The following is a 19641-nucleotide window of genomic DNA, read 5'->3' on the forward strand; positions in this document are numbered from 1 at the left end:
GTGCCCTCTGCTCTTGGATGTGCAGCTGCTGCAGAACCTCTAGCTTGTATAGTACCATACTGTAGCCCAGCACACATAAATTCCCTAAAGGAGCCCTGATTCTGCTTTGTCCCCTCTGGCACTCACATAGTTCCCTTTAGCTGCCCATAAAGCACTTTCTAGTAAACCATAAACTGAGACCAAGCTCATTGATACTACTTTGTATCCATCCAGCCTACAACTACATCAATGCCACACATACATATACTCAGAGCACATTGTGACCCATATGCATCTCTCTCCTCAGGTTCGTACTGAATGAACTGGTGCAAACAGAGAAGGATTATGTCAGGGATCTTGGGTTTGTGGTAGAGGTAAGTGCCTTCTGACAACTGAACTGGCACATGGGCAAACTGAAGGTCCCTTTGTTTTAGTCTCTCATTCCCCAGTTGAGAATTGGGCATAGGAAACCCACTTGGCATGAGTGATTGAGCCTTGGCATGCAACTAGGTTTGTGTGTCCATCTCACGCAATCTCCCATCTCTGCTTTACAGACGTACATTCCTAAGATGGAAGAGAGAGGTACCCCAGACGATATGAACGGAAAAGACAAGATTGTTTTTGGCAACATTCACCAGATCTATGAGTGGCACAAGGAGTGAGTGTGGGGAAACGGAAAGACAGTTTCATAGACATTTGCCCCCTCCCCATTCCCTAATTGCCCTCTCTCAGGGCCACATCTTTTAGGGTGCAACTATTATAAGTGTAATAGGCACACAGTCTCTTATGTGGTGTTGTCAGCTGTTCCCTTTTAATTTAGACACACCTTAAACCCACTTTGTGGCAAAACTAACAGTGATTGTAGGTATAGAGTAAACTGGTTCCTGTGCAACCATGCAAAAGGTATTGAAATGAGCCTTTAAATGTGATTTTTCATCTCTAGTTTAGTTTATTCACCCCAAATCTCACCGTAAAAGGCCTTAGCTCATAACAAGGTTACAGATATATAGAAATATTGGGGTAACAGTCACCCTGCTATAGTTCCAGGGTACCCAGGGCACAAATAAGCACTCGCCCCAAATCTCACCCTAACCGTGCTTCAGGATGGGCCCCCTTAGTTCATGAGTGGAACTGACAGCTGAGATCAGTGGGGTCTGTCTGCTGGAGATATGATTATATCAGGTGCAATCCCATCATACTCACTGTTCACTATCCTGTGGAAATCCATCGGCCATGCCCCTGTGTCCTTCTAATTGTTTTTAGATATTGGTCATTTGGCTTGCTACTTTAAGGAGGTTGCGCCCGGGATCAACTACTTCCACTGACGCTGCTCTATGAACTTGCATTTCTGCTGAGTTTTTAGTCCACAGGCTTCTTCTGATTCTTTCTCTCAACCCATTACTGCTAAGAGACTTTTACCATTTTAAGCTTTTTGCACATATTATTTATACAGCGCCCTCTTGTATGCACTCAATAGACCAGGTTTTGTCCCAGGTCTCTAATAAAACCTTGCTGATTTTTATTTTGCAGCTTTTACTTGGGAGAACTTGAAGAATGCCTTCTGAAGCCAGAGAGGTTGGCGCAGTTATTTATAAAGCATGTGAGTATTTCCCATCGCACTGTGATGGGAAATGTTACTTATATATTTCATTTTTATATGGTTGCTCCTTTCATGGACTATTTTTTGTGTTTCACCCAGAAAAATAGAATCTCATACCTGTCTACTTAGTCTGTCCCTGCTAGGGTTGCCACCTTTTCTGGAAAAAAAAATACCGGCCTTCCTATATTTTTATGGTTTTTCCCTATAAATAACATTGGCATCAAGCAACATTTTTACCGACCAGGCCAGTAAAATACCGGCCATGTGGCAACCCTAGTCCCTACCTCTATCTATCTAAAGAGCTCAGGCTTATCCCCTCCCCCCAGTACGACCTTATGTCTGCCCTATCCAGTCTGCCCCTTCTCCTATCTACCAAGAGCTCAGACTTATTCCACTCCCCCCCCCAGTACAGCCTTATGTCTGTCCCATCTAATCTGCCCCTTCCCCTATCTACCAAGAGCTCAGACTTATGCCCCCCCAGTACGGCCTTATATCTGTCCCATCTAGGGTTGCCTTTTCTGGAAAAAAATACCGGCCTTTCTATATATTTATCTTTTTTCCCTATTATTGAGATCAGCCATCATTTCTACCGGCCAGGCCGATAAGATATCGGCCAGGTGGCAACCCTAGTCCCAACTAGTCTTCCCCTTCTCCATCTAAAGAGCTCAGACTTATTCCCTGTTTCTGCCCTCATACCTCCTGGCTTCTCCCTTGAGTTGGTTGCCCCAAGGGAGTAACTTATTGTAACTTATCAGAGAAGCAGCCAGTTAATGATTGTTTTGTTGTTTAGGAGAGGAGACTGCACATGTATGTGGTGTATTGCCAAAATAAACCTCGCTCAGAGTTTGTGGTTGCTGAATACGACGCCTTCTTTGAGGTAAAAAAAAGTAATCTTTTCTTTGCAATAATCCTACCAGTATTATATGCCAGTTTATTACCCTGCCCAGTCTGATAATCTGCATAAAAGGTTCACATACCTCCCAACTGTCCCTTTTTCGGAGGGACAGTCCCTCTTTTGACAGCTCAACCCGCAGTCCCTCATTTGTACTGGAAAGTCCCTCTTTTCTCTGCACTGAACAGCCAGAAAAAGAAACAACGTTTCTCACTTAATTGGCTTTTAGCAGAGAGCCCAGAACAGCTAACAGGTGCAAATAAGATACTTTGTAACAATTTTGAGACACAAAAACACAGTTTAGATAAGGAGAAATATTTTCAAACTTTCATAACCTGCCAAATTTTGTAAAACAAACATGGTAATTAGGGGGTGTGGCCACAGAAAGAGGTGTGGTCAAAAAATTGCTGCGCTACGTGCGGAAAAATTTTTTTTGTCCCTCTTTTTACTTCCAAAATGTTGGGAGGTATGGGTTCAGTGTATTCTGCTGTAAGGGGGCTGTAAAAGAGACTAACAGTTCTGCCTTGCTTTATGGCAGGGATTGTATAAAGACAGGCTCAGGATAGGAATAATATTAAAGGACTTGTTCATCTTTTAATCATTTAAATGTTGTAGAGCATGATATTATTTGTGGTTTTTGAGTCATTTAGCTTTTTATTCAGCAGCTCTCTATGGGTCAGTGATCCCCATTGGAAAGCTGGAAAGAAGTCAGATGAAAAAGGCAAACAATTCAAAAACTTTAAAAAAATAAATAAATAAATTGAAGGCCAATTGAAAAATTGGTTAAAATTAGCCATTCTAAAACATAATAAAAGTTAACTGAAAACGAACCACCCCTTTAAAAGGTACTAGCTGGAAATGGGTAGTGATGAGTAGAATTTCACTAGCCTGGACTATAGGAATGGTACAGGGCACCAATGTTATTTGTATGGAAAGAAGAGTTAAAGGCCTAGTAGTGATGCTTGGCCATGTTTTCTAGGATCTCATGCAGGAAGTGAATCCGAGATTTACTCTTAGTGATTTTCTTATCAAGCCGATCCAAAGGATAACCAAGTACCAACTCCTGCTAAAGGTGAGTAGTACAAATGTTCTTGAGACTCCCTCTGTAAGCCTCCATCACATTGTTCTAGTCCCACCCACTACTTGCGTTACAGACTTCCTGCCCCTCCACCTGTAAGCTTCCATCAGAGTTCTCTAGTCCCACCCACTGCTTAAATCACCGATTTCCTACTTCCTAGCACCTTCTTCCCAGTTAGCTGATGTTTAACTCCTACCAATCATCTGTGTTTCAGGACTTCTTTAAGTACAGTCAGAAGGCTGGTTTGGAGTGTTCGGAAATCGAGGTAAATCATTTCCATGGATATGTTTGTAATTAAGTTGAATATAGAGATATCATTTTATTCCTTGTATAAAGCTACTCCAACTCAATATGCAGCCAGCATTTTCATACGTGTTTTGATCTCAGAACTGAGGCATTGGGTTGGTCTTGGTTTTAAAGTTTCTATAACTTTGAGAAATTGGTCATTAATCAGCTGCCTTATGCTTCACTGTTTCATGAGTCAGTTGGGAGGGCAAAAAGGGACAAACAGATACTACTTTTAATAGCAATTATTTATATATGTAACTATATTATTAATGTATATTGGGAAATTGCTTAGAATTGCAATGCCAATGTTCAAATAACAATACGTTTTTGGGCAGTGTTCCTTTTTATTAATAATTTATTAATGATTGTGCATGCATCATGGGTGACCTAGCTGCACTTGGATATAGGTTTTGGGTGCAGGGCTGGATTTTTGCAAGTGGCGTCCCGAGGCCATTGCTGGACAATTTGCGCACGCCTTTCCTTGGTGGCACGATCCTAGCGCCGACCCCTGTGCAAATTGTGCCGCCCTAAGCCCGGGCCTTTGAGGCCACGCCACAAATCCGGGCCTGTTTGGGTGCAGATGTTTCAGATTTGGCTTGTTTCTTGGCTGCAGTAATGAGAGCTGTACATATCAAAACATGTTTTTGCTTATTAATTATCATCTCATTTTCATGTTATATTTGCTTTGAATTTTATCTACTTGTTTTTGATCTTGTGCCCAGTTTGGGTGTTTCCTCAAGTGTGCACGTATACTGCTCTCTGGTAGCTAACAGCACATAGCATTTACCCAGCTCTCTGCACAGGGTAAAATAGTCCAAATAATACTTTTTATTCCAATGTATTTTTTATTGATATGTAAATCAGCCAATGGAAAATGATCTGAGCAGGAGCCAGAATTCTCATTATTTGTACTTCCTGGTCCTGGGCTACTCTCTTTCTCATGGTCAGACAGGAACTTCCCCCTGTGTAAGTGAATTCAGTGTCCCCCAATACTTATCTGGGTACAGAGTTCTGATGCAATTACCCAGGGGCCACCCCAACAGACCATTGGAAAGGGCAGCCCAGGAAGTAGTAAGTACAGAGAAACAGTGTACAGGTACAAGGACAAGGACAGGTACAGAGATGAAATTTGATTCACTTACTCAGGGAAAGTTGGGGGGGGTAGTACATGTAGGCACAGGGTTAATCCTAAATGGATTTAACACTTTCTATGCCTTTATTTGAATCAGTCACTGGACAGGGTTAATGCCCTCGGGGTGGATGTGCTCAGATGATCCTGCCCATTGGTTACTATTTTGGAAGTAAAAACCACTCTGAGCTTTAATTATCCAGAGGGGCACGACTGGGTATGAACAGAACATAGCATGGCGTATTCTTAGCTCACCAGGCTCAATTTATAGGACAAATAATGTGCTTGGTGCTGCACAAACCCACAGCAGCTGGGTTGGATTTGCCTTATTACAGGCCCTTCGGGGGAACTGGTGGATCTGTGTCAATTACACAAACCACATTCTTATAATGAGTATAACGATAATATTACCACGCTGTCCCTTAAACCATCTTCCTTCCAGCTCCCAAGACCCCTAAACAATACCTGGATTATCTAACATGTTGCTTTGTGTTTTTTTGTGTCACAGAAAGCCGTGGAATTAATGTGCCTTGTACCTAAACGCTGCAACGACATGATGAACCTAGGCCGCCTGCAGGGATTTGAGGTAATTATGCACCACTTTCTGCTACCCCCCAAAGATGTACAGAGCACTTTGTCAACCATGGAAAGAGCTGCACCATGAATTATCAGGGCCGGATTTACAATGGGGATCGGCGCGTGGGAAATTAAAAAAATTATTGTATTTCCATCCATCCCCAGTGTTTTCGAACCAATGTAGGTGTGATTGGGCAGCATGCCGCCCCTAAATTCCTGCTGCCCTAGGCCCAGGCCTTGGTGGCCTCTCCACAAATCCAGGCAGGGCCACCATAAGAAATCACAGGGCCCCGTACAACAAAATCCGGCCTCCAAGCCCCAACCCAGATCCCGCCCACTCCACACTACCGTTAAAATACCACATAGACATCAGTGCTAAAAAAGGTAACCCCCCACCACACACACAAGTTATAAAAAGCTATTGATGGCCAGGCCCCCTTATAAGTTAAAAAAACTGTTGTGCCAGGGCCCCCCGTAAATTTCTTTTTAAAAAAATTGTTGGTCAAGGCCCCCCTACAAGTTAAAAAAAATAATTGGTGATCAGGGCACCCTCTAAGTTAAAAAAAAAATTGATTGCCTGGGCCCCCCCAAGAGTTATAAAAAGCCATTGGTGATCAGGGGTCCCCCTGTAAGTAAAAAAAAATTGGTGAGATCCCCCCAAATTTTTTAAAAAATTGCTTGCCTGTGTTTTGTGTCTAAGGGGGGGCTGGTCATGTTTCACTTACTTGATTAGCCAGGCCCCCCTGCTTTCAGCGTGCTGCTGCACAAAATATGACACAGCAGCTCTGTGCACAGAAGCTTTAAGATTTCCTGTAACCTCATTGGTCCTTTAAGAATAAGTCTCGGTAAATCTGCATTGGGATTGGATCCCCATATCCAATCCCTGTACAGCCTTTTGTGCAGCATCAGCACGCTGAAAGCAGGGGGGGCCTAGCTAATCAAGTAAGTGAAGCATGGCCGGCCCTCCCTTAGACACAAAATCCTGTGTGACCGGGACAACTGTCCCCCCTGTGACCCCCTGATGGCGGCCCTGAATCCGGGCCTGTGAATTATTATGGGGGTCCCACTGCTTTATCAGTAATAACATAAACAACTGACAGCTGAGAGGAGAAAGGAAGTGGGACACAAGGAAGGGCTGTCATGCGAACCTTCAGCCATTGGTGGGAGCGGGCCTGGACTGGCAATCTGTGGGTTCTGGCAAATGCCAGAGGGGCTGCTATAAGGTCCCATAGAAAGTCAGTATTTAGCTGGTGGGGGCTGTTTGGGCCTCTATGTGGGCTGATTGGGCCTCTGTGTACCTGAAATGCCAGGGCCTATTTTAATTCTCAGTCCGGACCTGAGTTGTAATCACCCATAATAAGGTGAGGGTCCCATTCTTTCTGCCTTGCTGGGACTCTCCATTCTCTAACTCAAGCCTGATGCACAGGCAGGTTTGGGTTGCCTGGTTTATTTGCACCTAACTGAATTACATGAACTCTCAAAAACCTCCAGAAGTATCCCCAATGTATGGTACTGACCAGGGTAACCTCTTTTTCTTCTCTGTCCCCAGGGGAAGTTGACAGCCCAGGGGAAGCTCCTACAGCAGGACACCTTCTATGTGATTGAGCAAGAATCTGGGGTCCAGTCTCGGACAAAGGAAAGACGGGTTTTCCTATTTGAGCAAATAGTTATCTTCAGTGAGCTCCTCCGGAAAGGTTCCGCCACACCGGGTTACATGTTCAAAAAGGGCATAAAGGTGAGGCTTTTGGGACCTTTGCTTTGGTGGGTGCTGGGAGTTGTACTTAAGTAAGAGCTTAGAATTTTGTGGAGGGGTCCAATTCGGGGGGGGGGGATCTCTGTTTGCACCTTGCCCTCTCCAATATGGAGGCTCTTGTGTGACTGAACTGTAGGAAGGACCTGGGTTAGTAACTTGGGCCCGGGATTTACCACCTGTGTAATTGCCGAATAATACTGATTCTAGTCTGGTTCTATAAAGAATGCCAGCAGATCCAAAGCTAAGTGTGGGGTGTGACTGTGGGTTCCTTTTCCCCGGCAGATGAATTATCTCATCTTAGAAGAGAACATTGATAACGACCCATGCAAGTTTGCCATAAGGAGCCGGGAGACGTCAGAGCGAGTGATCCTGCAGGCGGCCAATGCTGACATTAAACAGGCCTGGGTGCAGGACATCAGCCAAGTTCTGGAGACCCAGAGGGACTTTCTGAATGGTGAGAAAGAGCAATGAGGTCTAACTATCTTCGGAACACATGGTGGGGCACAGATTAAGGGTGGGAGAGTAAGATGCTCTTTATTTGTAACCGTAAAAGAAGGGGGAGGCTACAAAAGCAGAAGGGAGGCGGGAGAGAATAAGTTATAAGTAAGATCTGGGTACATTAACATTATCTCCTCTAAGAATCTACCCCTGGGAAGGTAAATACATTCTAATCAGTTCCTGTTCCTGGGCTGCACTATTTTCCATGGTCAATATGGGGCTTGTGCATGTGAAAGAACAGACAATTTATTTTATTGGATTAATTTAAATGAATGATGGTAAATAGTTCCAAATTGTGATGGAACAAGAACTCCATCTAGTAGCAAACACCTTATTGTGAGCTACAGAAATCACTGACAGCCTCATCCTCATATTATGTGGTGAGACCCAACCCTTGCCTGACCACAGGAAAGAGAGCAACCCAGAAAGAATGATATGCAGAGAATAAGGGCTTTGTACCTTGGAATATTAAGGGTAATTCCTAGTGGGTCTTATGCAGATATTCCCAGGCCCAATGCCAATTTATCTAAATCCATTAATGGGTGTTGAATTTACACAGCTGTCCCAGCATGAGGACTTCATAGGCATTCGTGTGTGATATGGCCACCTTGTGGCTCTCCAGTAAGACAGAGAACAAATCTTTCTGTAATTCTGACATCTATACCTTAAATCTACTTACCTTAATTAAAATAATGAAATAATTACAATAGGATTGTTTTGCCTCCAGTAAGAATAAATTGCATCTTAGTTAGGTACTGATTTATTATTGCAGAGAAAAAATAAAATATTTTTCTTTAAATTTTGTTATTTGAATAAAATGGAGTCCATGCGATATGGCTTGCCCATAATTCGGAGCTTTCTGGATGGGTTTCCATATAATGGATCCAATACCTGTATTTGAACTCCATTAAAATATATATTTGTTGCCCAGTTAAAGAGAATAATAATTCTAAGCAGCTTCCCAATATCAATGTATTCCTCATTCTCACTGGGGTTATAGATATACAGTATGTAAATGTTGAACTTTTAAACAATATCCGTCTGGCTGTTTATTTTCTCTGCACTGATGGTTTTCTAAAACAACTCGGCAAAGCCAGCTAATTAACAACCCTGAGTGTTCAGCTACATTGCTTCTAGAATCAGAGAAATAAGTACATTATTGTATAATAGAAAGTTTTTTGGATGCAGTTCCCATTTAAGGGGGGTGGCATAAAGTGACTTTGCCTGTATTCTCCTTTGTGTTTTCTCTCCCACCTTTATAACTTTGTGCTTTTCTCCCTTTCATGCCTGCACTTCTCCCTCCCTCCTAGTAAGTCTCTTTAATTCCTCTAAATTTGGAAAGGGTCTGGGATCCATGTGAATCTGGGGTGGGACCCTCTGCAGATATGTTATGGCTGCACCCATATTGATAGCTAAATTTACAGTATGTACCAATGGCACAAGTTGTATTGCCAGCTATAAATAGTATGGCTGGTGGCACACAGGCATTATCTCTGTCAGTGCATGTTGGCTGGTAGAAAATTGCCCAATTCAGCTACAACATATTCCTGCACCCACTCAGTACAACTGTAGTATCTCGCTTGAAGTTCTTAGCTCCAACAAGAGTAGATTCAGAAACACTAAAATGAAATGATTTGACCCAATTTAACTGCCAGATGGAATCTGACCACATATAGCCCAACCAGATTTTACAATGGCCAATTTTCATTTGGGCTGACACACAACCCCCCAGTTACTATTCCAGTAGGCAGCGCTACAGCTGATACACCTGGGATCCTACTGGTGACACATACCATGTGGTTGCACATTTGTTGGGTTCCATGCAGTCCATGTGCAAGGCCAGAAGTCACAATCAGTTGTCATAGTGTTATACCAACCTCTTGTGTAGACTTTAGAGAGTCTGTGACTATCAATGTGCAAGTGTTTAATGTTTTATATTTTCCGCTCTTTTCACCAGCTCTCCAATCCCCAATAGAATACCAGCGGAAGGAGAGCAACGCAGCCATTAACAAGCCTCAGATAAGCAGAGGGCCTTCCCCGACCATCAGGCCTCTCTCCACCACACCTGCAGGGTCTGAAAAAGATGTCACCATTCAAATGCGTAAACAGTCCCTACCATCATGGAAAATACCTACCTCTAACGGCAGCACTGGGTATGAAATGTACCCGCATGCAGAGAAATGTGAGCCAAATCAGGTAATCTCTATAGTCTGAGCTGCGTTTCTTGTGTTGTGCTGAGTTCACACTTCTGATGTGAGTTTCTCACTGCTGGGCTGTTCTCTTCCTCTTGGTTAGGCAAGAGGGTGGGACCTAATAATCTATACTACCTGCACAGGTATGAAGCTCTCAGTCTCTGTACTCGATTTTGGATAGCTATCTAATTCGCTTGGTACCAAGGAGGGTGGAGCACATAAACAGTGTGGAGTTAATGAAATACTGACACCAGAAATTAAACTCTTTTTTTACATCTAGCATAATATTGCCTTTGAAAGCTATTTATAACATTGCCATAAATTATTTGTGCAATGCTTTTACCTGTCTGATGCCCCATGTTCCTGTATGAGGGGGCTGTCATGTTTTTGCAGCAGGAGTCCGTTAGCATTAGAAACTTAAACTGACTGGCTGAGATGGGACAGTCAGGTTGGCAAAACAGTCAGGTTTAGAAACTAACAATTACACACACAACAAACCTCTGAGCAAAAAACGATCAACATGACCTATAGGTAACTTTTAATGTACAGTCATATTTTAAAAAGTAGTTTTTTAGTATCAGTATCACTTTTAAGTTAATGCTTGAAAAGTATATTAGTAGAGTAAGAACTCCAACTTGGAGCCAAAGCTTCTCCAACTGCTTTCTAGTGGCACCAGTGCACATGGGCCCCCAACCTTGCTCTATTGCCTCCATCTTCCTCTACTATCTCTATCATGGTTTACTGTCTCCATTTTGCTCTGTTTTCTCAATCCTGCTGTATTATAGCTGCTGTCCTCCACTCTTCTTTTCTACAACTGCAGCTCTTTGCCCCCTTCCCAAACCCCCCATTTGCTCTGCATATGTTCTGATCTATATCCCAATAACACATCACTCGGGTTCCAGTGCAAGTGTAAGTTCCTTTGCCAACTTGCCATGTGCATTGACTTCTGTCCTATCTCTGGTTCCCTGCAGAGTGATCTGAGCGGATGTAATGGGGCCAATTCCATGGTGGTTATCCAGGATTACTATGCACTAAAGGAGAATGAGATCTGTGTGTACCATGGGGAGATTGTACAGATTCTAGCCATCAATCAGCAGAACATGTTCCTGGTATTCCGACCGTCCAACAACCATTCCCCGGCAGCAGAAGGCTGGATTCCGGGATCAGTCTTGGGGCATATTTCTAAACCTTCCTCGGAAAATAGCGACAGATCCATCAAGTAAGTGGCGCCGGGAAGCAGTAAATGGATTTTTATTTAGTGTAGAATGTGGAAGCGCCCCATGCCAGCGTGCGGGACACATTGTGTTTATAGTTGTACAGATTTTAATGGTAATTTTACCGGTTCTGTGCCGACACGGAACCAATTTGGACTGGACTATAGCGCCAAGCTACCTTATCTGTATATTGGGATGATATTGTGTTGGACTCGGCCTGAGCTCCTCAAAGAGGAGAATTTTCATGTTGTCTATGGCAATGTTTATGTACAGCCTGTAATAATTTTAATTTGACTTTATTTCTGTTATTTTAATATATATATATATATATATATAATTATATGTTCACGGTTAAAATTGTTAAAAAAAAATATTTTGGTTTTGCGAGCCCCGCCCCTTACCAGTACATTCCTGTATAAAGTATTTTGCACTATATAAACCCTAAAAGAGATTTTTTTTTTTTTTTTTAAAAAAAGAGAAATGCAAGGAGTCAGATTGTGCAATATGATGCTAGTCGCAATGTGCAGCATTGTACCTGTATTGTAATGAATCATTTCCATGTACTATTTTAAATATGTAAAATAAATTTTCACCGGGAGCATGGTTTCATGAGCTAAACAGAGTTTCATTCTATACCCTAAAATCACTGCAGTAATTTGGGGGGCCCAGAAAAAGAAGTTGGGTCATATCATATGCTGCAAACCAAGTTCATTTTTGGCTTGTTCCCCTTTCCATGCCAGCCCCTAACTGCCATCACCAAGTGGCACTGATTGTTATGATAGGCCTTAGACCATTCCTGGGTTGTTGCTGACATCAGGGGGCTACAGGGGTTACAACAGTCAGGGGCCCTGGAAACCTAATTGATGCTAAAGTGTGAGTTGCAGATCTAGAAGGCAGTTGGGCTTAAGGAGATGTGCCATACCAAGGAAATAAACGGCACTGGCAGGTTAAATAAAAGAACTGCAGACTTTATTAGGCAAATAACAGACAAAGCCTTTTGCGTTTTGTGCACTTAGGCACCTAATCATAGGCTGACTTGAGGAGAAGTGTGCAGGGTTTGAGTGTATCTTGGATGGGGGTTTCTACATAATGCGGGTAGATCAGAGGCATGGCCATGCATGGGACTTTTACGTTGGGCCCATATTTTACTTCTAAATAAAGAAAAATAAAATTAAATGCTGCAATTTAGAAAGGCTGTCGAAAGGGCCATGGTTACTGAGATATAGCCCCTAGTTCCAAGGGCACATATAACAAAAAACAAAAGAAATCCCAAAGAATTGGAATATTAAGTTTAAAAGCTAGTTTTTATTTAACATTAAGTTAAAAGAATAGGCATAAAGACTAACTGGTATTCCGCCTGACGCGTATGGCATATGATTACGTACTAGAGGGTAGGAAACGCGTAAGGTTGAATACCAGTTGGTCTATATGCCTATACTTTTAACTTAAACTAGCTTTTTAACTCAATTTCTGAGTTTTTGGGATAATTTTTTTTGTTTTTCACATTTTACTTCCGGCTAAGCATATCGTGTAGGAAGCCAAATTATTAGCCTATCAGTTACCTGGGTGCTTGGTTACCCAGTGAGAGTGCCTAAGGACAGCTACTGATTATTTAACATGGCAAAGGTTAACTGTGCTGGTGCCATGCTTAGCTTGCTCTGACCATATTGTATGTTGCCTATATAATTAATATAAGGGGTAACTTATAGCTTCTCCTTAGTTAAATTAAGTTGACTTTCTCAGCTACTTGAAGACAGAGATTAGATCATTTTAAAGGAACAGTAACACCAACAAATGAAAGTTTTTTTGAAGTAATGACAATATAATATACTCTTGTGTTGCCAGGCCCGGACTGGCAATCTGTGTGTTCTGGCAAATTCCAAAGGTGCTGCTATAAGGTCCCATAGAAAGTCTTTATTTAGTGGGCCTCTATGTGGGCTGATTGGCCTCTGTGTACTTGAAATGCCAGGGCCTATTTTAATTCTCAGTCTGGACCTGTGTGTTGCACTAGTAAAACTGGTGGTAAAAAAGGTGTTTGCTCCAGAAACAATACTATAGTTAATATAAACAAGTTGCTGTTTAGCCATGGGGGCAGTCAATCAAACACAGGATACACAGTAGATAACAGATACGTTCCGAAGAATCCCATTGTATACTACAGAGCTTATCTGTTATCTGCTGTGTATCCTGTGTTTGATTAGCTGCCCCCATGGCTACACAGCAGCTTGTTTATATAAACTAGAATCGTGTTTCTAGAGAAAACACACCAGTTTTACCAGTGCAGTACAACAGTACATTATATTTTTGTTTACTTAATTAAAGGCATTTACATTTGTTGGTGTTACTGTTCCTTTAAGCTAATTTCCCTTGACTTCTCTCTTGCCAATGGTCAGCCAGTAGTAGTAGGTTTGGTTGTATGTGTGTTTTTCTAATATAATGCTGTCCAGCTTCCTAGTTTACTAGAGCCATTGTTTCCTGTACAGGGCACAGGGTTACATTTGAATCTGCCCACAAGTAGCACTGATGAGGAAACATGAAACCTGTTTCGGGGATGAAATGTTCTTGTTTTGGGGTCTGTTATCCATCAGAATTAACCCATATTATGTTGGAGAGTCCATCAATGCAGTATTTGTTGAAGTCTGGGTGAATAAAGGGCATTTAAAAGAGAAACACTGGGTATTGATTATATATTATGGTCATTTACAAAATCTGCTGTGTCAGATATTGGGGGTTTAGGGGCGTTGTGCATTTCCACTGAATAATTTTACTTTGCCATTAAAATGATTGGCCTTTGAAAGTATTTGTTTTTTTTTTATCTGATTTTGCTATTTACTTATTTATTTATTTGTTTATTTATTTGTTTGTTTGTTGAATAATTTGACGTCATATCACACTTTCCAGTTACTGGTTTTGTGGTTTTGCCAATAAAAATGCTCATGGTGATCCAATAAATGATCTGACAATAGCTGGATCTGCCTGGAGCTGACCAATATTTCTTCCCAGTTCTCAAACATGTCATTGCTCAAGGCCAGTCATCACATATTTACCCAAACATTGGGCAGGGCAGAGTCTTAACACACATATACAGAGACAGGATGCTTTTGTTTTATATACAGTAAATTCTTAAATGATCTAAGGGTAAATCAGTTTGGGTTCTACTTTGAACCCCCCTTGAGTAAATCTCTCCCCCCCCCCCCCACCATTACATACCTTTGAACTGCTCTCTTATCCACAATCAGGTTTGGAACTGACTAAAAGGCCTATAGAATGCAGGTTATGATTGTTGCTGTGCTGCTCAGATCGCACCTATCCGTCTGCACTGCTTCCCATGGACATGTATTGGGAAACTGCAAATGATGTGCTCTGTTCCTTAACCCATTATCTTAGCCTGTTGGTGTCTCACAAAAATAGTTGGGATATGGATATTCTGGGACATCCCTTCAAAAACCAGGGTAGGAATTGGTCTAAAAACATGTTATCAAGTGTCTTTTTCAAGATAAAAATGTGAGGATTATTTTAGACTGCTAACTAGAGACTGACTTTAGTTCCTATTAAACTGACTTGAACTAAAACATGGTGCTGTCTGCACTAGGGTACACCCTGGGGTTTTAAATACAGTCTCACCCCAGTACTAAACCCCCGATTCAGACTTCAGTTACTTTGTACATCTCTGTACTGCTCTCTTTACCATGGTCACACATGAATCACCCCCTGTGAATCTCCTCCTCCTTAAAGACTCAGGTACAGAGCTCTGATTCTCTGTATTTCTTTATACTGGGCTGCTCTCTTTCTCGTGGCATCACAAGAACCGTGGGTAAGTGAATACAGTCTCCCTCAAGTACTTACCCAGGCACAAAGGCCTGACTGTCTGTACCTCCTGTTCATGGGCTGCTCTCTTTCCCATAGCCAAGCCTGATTAAAACAAAGCTGAAAAAATACCCAGTTCTACTTACTTTCCAATGTTTCAGGCCATACTGAAACATCTCAGCATGGGGTTTCAAATGCTTTGATCTCTATGTCCCAGGGAAAAGTAAGTTAAAGGAACAGCAACACCAAAAAATGAAAGTGTTTTAAAGGAATGACCAAATGACTGTAAAGAATAAGTAATGAAAAATTATGCTAGGGGTGCCAATTTGCTCCCAATTACCAAAAATCAGAGCTCTTTAGCTCAGAAAGAACAGGGGTAGACTGCATTCATTTACCAAAGGGAAGCTTCCTGCCTTACCAATGGAAAGAGAGCAGTCCAGGAGCAGGAAGTACAGAGAATGAGCTCTGTACCTAGGTAAGTACTGGGAGGAGAGAGACAGAACAAACTTTTAAGTGATGGGCAGAGGCGGGGATTTGCAAATGGGAATAAAGTCAGTAAGCTTGGATTGTTTCCAAGGTAGATCTGTTCCCAAATCCTGGTCAAACATAGGGCTGTGGTTGTTGCCCTAAATCTCTCTATTGCCTTGTCTGAGTGCAGAACATTACACAGAAACATGTATAACATGTATGAAACATGGCTATGTATTTTTCTAACGTATGCAATTCTGCTCTCCTCCCACTCACAATTAATTAACGTACTGAATAGGACACCGCTCTCCTGAGCTTTATGGCCGCCACCGTTTCATCTCCTTCATTTAAGCTCCTGCATTTTTTGGTACAACAGGACTTCATGTTCTTGGCACACACTCCGCATGAGAAAACGGGACGGGATGGAGACCAACAGCCCATGTAAGAGGCAGGAGGGCCTGGGCAGCATGGTGAAAGTGAGTAAAGGAGTTGGACCCACCGGGGTCAATTCACCACATTCCCGCTTCTCCTGTAGGGCGGCGTTCTCTATTGGGGAGGGTTGCATGCAGCTGATTGAACACTCTTGTTTTGTTTGAACTCCTTGCACCTGTTAGCAGTTATCCTTCCTCTCCTGTGCATGCTATTTGGGCTCTGGACCAGGACACGGACACTCCCACTGGCACAGGCACGGCTGAAAATGCAGGATCTGCATGGATTTTTGTTTTTTAAAGCCTACATATCCATGAAAAAGGTTTCAAGAACACTGGGTATGTTTCATAAATATGGAGCAAAAATGTATCTGCACATTCCGGAGCCATGGAAAATGTAATATGCAGAAACAAGGGTAATGTGGCCTTCTGACAATTTAACTACCAAACAGTACCTGCTGATTGGTTGCCGGAATTTTATGTTTCTGGAAAATCAAATTGCTTCATTTTGCTTCAACAAATCAACTCTATATATATTTTGGTAAACTAAACGGCTGAGAAAAAAGCGTACGTCCATTGAGTTCAACCTTTTGTGTCTACATAAAACCTGCCTAACTGCTAGTTCATCCACAGAAAGGCAAAAACTCATCTGAAGCCTCTTTCCGATTTGCCTCAGAGATGGAGGTGCAAGTGTATCAAATACTTTACCCCAATCCTGAATGTGTCTTTTGTGTGTCAGCCATTCTGTGTCCCATTTTGAGGCCATATTCTGTGTGCCATTGGGTGTGTCCTTGTCACATCACAGTCCGTGTTTTCCTCTTTATTGCACAGGCTGATCAAAATGTGGGAATGTTTTATAGGCCTGGAGTGTCATATTGCAATGGAAAAATCCCCTAACAGGACAGAGCAATTCCATGAAAGCAAAATGGATTACAGCAAATGTGACGCCTAAGTCCCTAGTATGGTGGTAGGAGTGGCCCTTATTCTGCTCCATGACAGAAAGTGAGGAAGATGGGTGGGGGCCACATTTCATTCAGTCAAGAGCATGAGCTTCTGCATCAGAACATTTACCTTCCCCAATGCATGCAGAGCCTGAACATGTCACAGCTTTCCCATCCTGCCCCCTTGTATTTCAATGGTTACTTCCCATTAATAGGGTAAGAAAATGCAAAGCTCATTTACAGAGAAGGCTGCTTACAAGGACTATTTATATGTCCACCATATGCCGGTATCTACTGATTCCAGCACTATATGAGAATTCTAATAAAGTCTATTGCCCTGCCCGCGTTCTTGTAAATTAATAAAACAATGTGCCCTGATTTAGGTTTAGAATTATCCCTTGGCTCTCTAATTCTTCAAATTCAACTCTTTAATGTGATTAAGGAAATATCACTGATGTGCAAGTAATTTTAAAAATCCTACTGAGGGCAGATGAATATAATTTGGAGTCATTTGTGTTCCTTCCTATATGTTTTGTTATATGTTACGTCTGACATGTCCCACAAGCACAACAAAGACTTATTTATTTATCCACCAAAACTATTAGTGCCAATGTGCAGGTGCTGGTCAGTGAACACACTTTCAATAAACGACTAAGTGGAAGATACACAGAGGTTTCCAGACTTGCTTGGATCCGACATTTGATTAGCACCTCCTTCTCCAGTTCATAACAAGGAGATATACTGTATATTGGTACAATTTGGGCATCAGTCACTTTGCAATAGAAGGTAACAGATATATAGAAACATTGGTTTAACAGTCACCCTGCTATAGTTCCAGGGGTACTCAGGGCACAAATAAGCACTCACCCCAAATCTCCCCCTAACTGGCCTTCAGACTGGGCCCCCTTAGCTCATAAGAAGGTTACAGATAAATATAAACATTGAAAAAACAGTTACCCTGCTATAGTATCAATATAGAAAGGAAAAATCCACCCCTATTCTACAGCCTTAGGTTACCCTATAGGGAACAGCTCAGAACTATTGCTTTTCTATGGTCCAGTCTTGGTGACCTATGAAATCCCTTGATATAACATTTCTTACTATATCTAGTTTTTAGATTTCCTAACAATTCATCCCTGTTTTCTGATTGACCATTTATTCTTCTTCTTTCACTCCATTCTGCTGACCTCAAGGATGGCAACAGTTCAGAGGAGTCTGAATGTGATGACCTTGACACCAGTGCTAGTATGGAGGTAAGGAAGTATTAGGGAAACCTGGGGATCACAAGAATATCTGGTGTTGGGGATTCATTCTGTACTGGGAACAGTAAAAAAAAAAGGTCTCAGTAGGAGGACAATGAGAGCAGATATGGAGCACCATATACAGATTTGTGTGCTAAATTCTTTTTAAAGCTCTTCTGCCTGTGATCCTTACTCATCCCATTATACTATTGGCAGGAAACTCTAATTGGTCTAGCTAAGCCCCGTTGGAAGGTGGGGATTGTGTGATGATCACAAGTTCCAATGGTAGACCATAGGTGCTCTTTAAAATACAACAGATACTCTTCTCTTGTTATATATAAAGGAAAAGCATAGGAGAAAGGTTGGAATTTAACAATGAACAGATAAGTGAGTATTAATGACAAGAGAACATTTGTGGTATTAGGTTCCCTGGTTGCAATCTCTTTATAACACTCAATGAATGTATATAGTAATAAAGATAAATAGGCATACTCAGGGCCGCCATTAGAAATCACGGGGCCCCGTACAACAACATTTTCAGGGCCCCCTGGACCCCGCCCCCAAGCCCCACCCCAGATCCCGCCCACTCCACACCACAGTTAAAAGACCACATAGACATCAGTGCTAATAAAGGTAACCCCCCCACACGCACACACAAGTTATAAAAAGCTATTTTTGGTCAGGCCCCCTTATAAGTTAAAAAAAACTGGGGTGCCAGGCCACCCCATAAATTTTTTTTTTTTTAAAAAAACTGGTGGTCAGGGCCCTCCTACAAGTTAAAAAACATAATTGGTGATCAGGGCCCCCCAATAAGTTAAAAAAAACAATGGCGCCAGGGCCCCCTAAAAGTTTTTTTTTAAAAAAAACATTGGTGGCAGGGCCCACCTGTAAGTAAAAAAAATTGATGGCCTGGGCCCCCCCCCACAAGTTACAAAAACTATTGGTGATCAGGGGCCCCCCTGCAGGTAAAAAAATAAAGTAAGTGAAACATGGCCCGGGCCCCCACTTAGACACAAAATCCTGCGGGCCCAGGACAACTGTCCCCCCTGTGACCCCCTGATGGTGGGCCTGGGCATACTCATTGGGGTGTGAGTTTATATTGGAATGACTTGTGTCAATAATGCTAAAGAGGCTAGAATCAGTCTGCTCCCAATCATTCACATGGGTCGGCCAACCTTTAGCCAATGACAGGATTGGAATATTTAGCCAATGACAGGATTGGAATATTTAGCCAATGACAGGATTGGAATATTTAGCCAATGACAGGATTGGAATATTTAGCCAATGACAGGATTGGAATATTTAGCCAATGACAGGATTGGAATATTTAGCCAATGACAGGATTGGAATATTTAGCCAATGACAGGATTGGAATATTTAGCCAATGACAGGATTGGAATATTTAGCCAATGACAGGATTGGAATATTTAGCCAATGACAGGATTGGAATATTGAATGGGCTTGACCAACCTGCAGTGAAGTTGAGTATTCAAATGATCACAGGGCTATGCAATGGGAGCATTAGAACACTCACATGGATAGTCCAACCTATAGCCA

The 19641-nt window shown here is 42.1% G+C and overlaps 1 protein-coding gene across 9 annotated transcripts in view; it reads left to right on the forward strand.

Moving 5' to 3' along the window:
• kalrn.S (kalirin RhoGEF kinase S homeolog) overlaps window positions 1–19641 on the forward strand; it is a 191975-nt gene that overhangs the window by 158779 nt on the left and 13555 nt on the right. For 6 of the 9 annotated variants that reach the window (XM_041578184.1, XM_041578187.1, XM_041578186.1 and 3 more), the window contains 13 exons: window positions 287–353; window positions 534–637; window positions 1510–1579; window positions 2370–2456; window positions 3451–3543; window positions 3764–3814; window positions 5475–5552; window positions 7092–7277; window positions 7578–7749; window positions 9751–9989; window positions 10957–11204; window positions 15851–15950; window positions 18037–18096. In XM_041578184.1, the coding sequence (XP_041434118.1) occupies window positions 287–353; window positions 534–637; window positions 1510–1579; window positions 2370–2456; window positions 3451–3543; window positions 3764–3814; window positions 5475–5552; window positions 7092–7277; window positions 7578–7749; window positions 9751–9989; window positions 10957–11204; window positions 15851–15950; window positions 18037–18096 (1555 nt within the window). Of the gene's footprint in view, window positions 1–286; window positions 354–533; window positions 638–1509; window positions 1580–2369; window positions 2457–3450; window positions 3544–3763; window positions 3815–5474; window positions 5553–7091; window positions 7278–7577; window positions 7750–9750; window positions 9990–10956; window positions 11798–15772; window positions 15951–18036; window positions 18097–19641 lie in introns of those variants that run through there. The other 3 variants (XM_041578185.1, XM_041578188.1, XM_041578192.1) reach the window with 3 other exon arrangements.

Source organism: Xenopus laevis, chromosome 9_10S (genome assembly GCF_017654675.1).
Source record: "Xenopus laevis strain J_2021 chromosome 9_10S, Xenopus_laevis_v10.1, whole genome shotgun sequence".
Classification (NCBI taxonomy): domain Eukaryota; kingdom Metazoa; phylum Chordata; class Amphibia; order Anura; family Pipidae; genus Xenopus; species Xenopus laevis.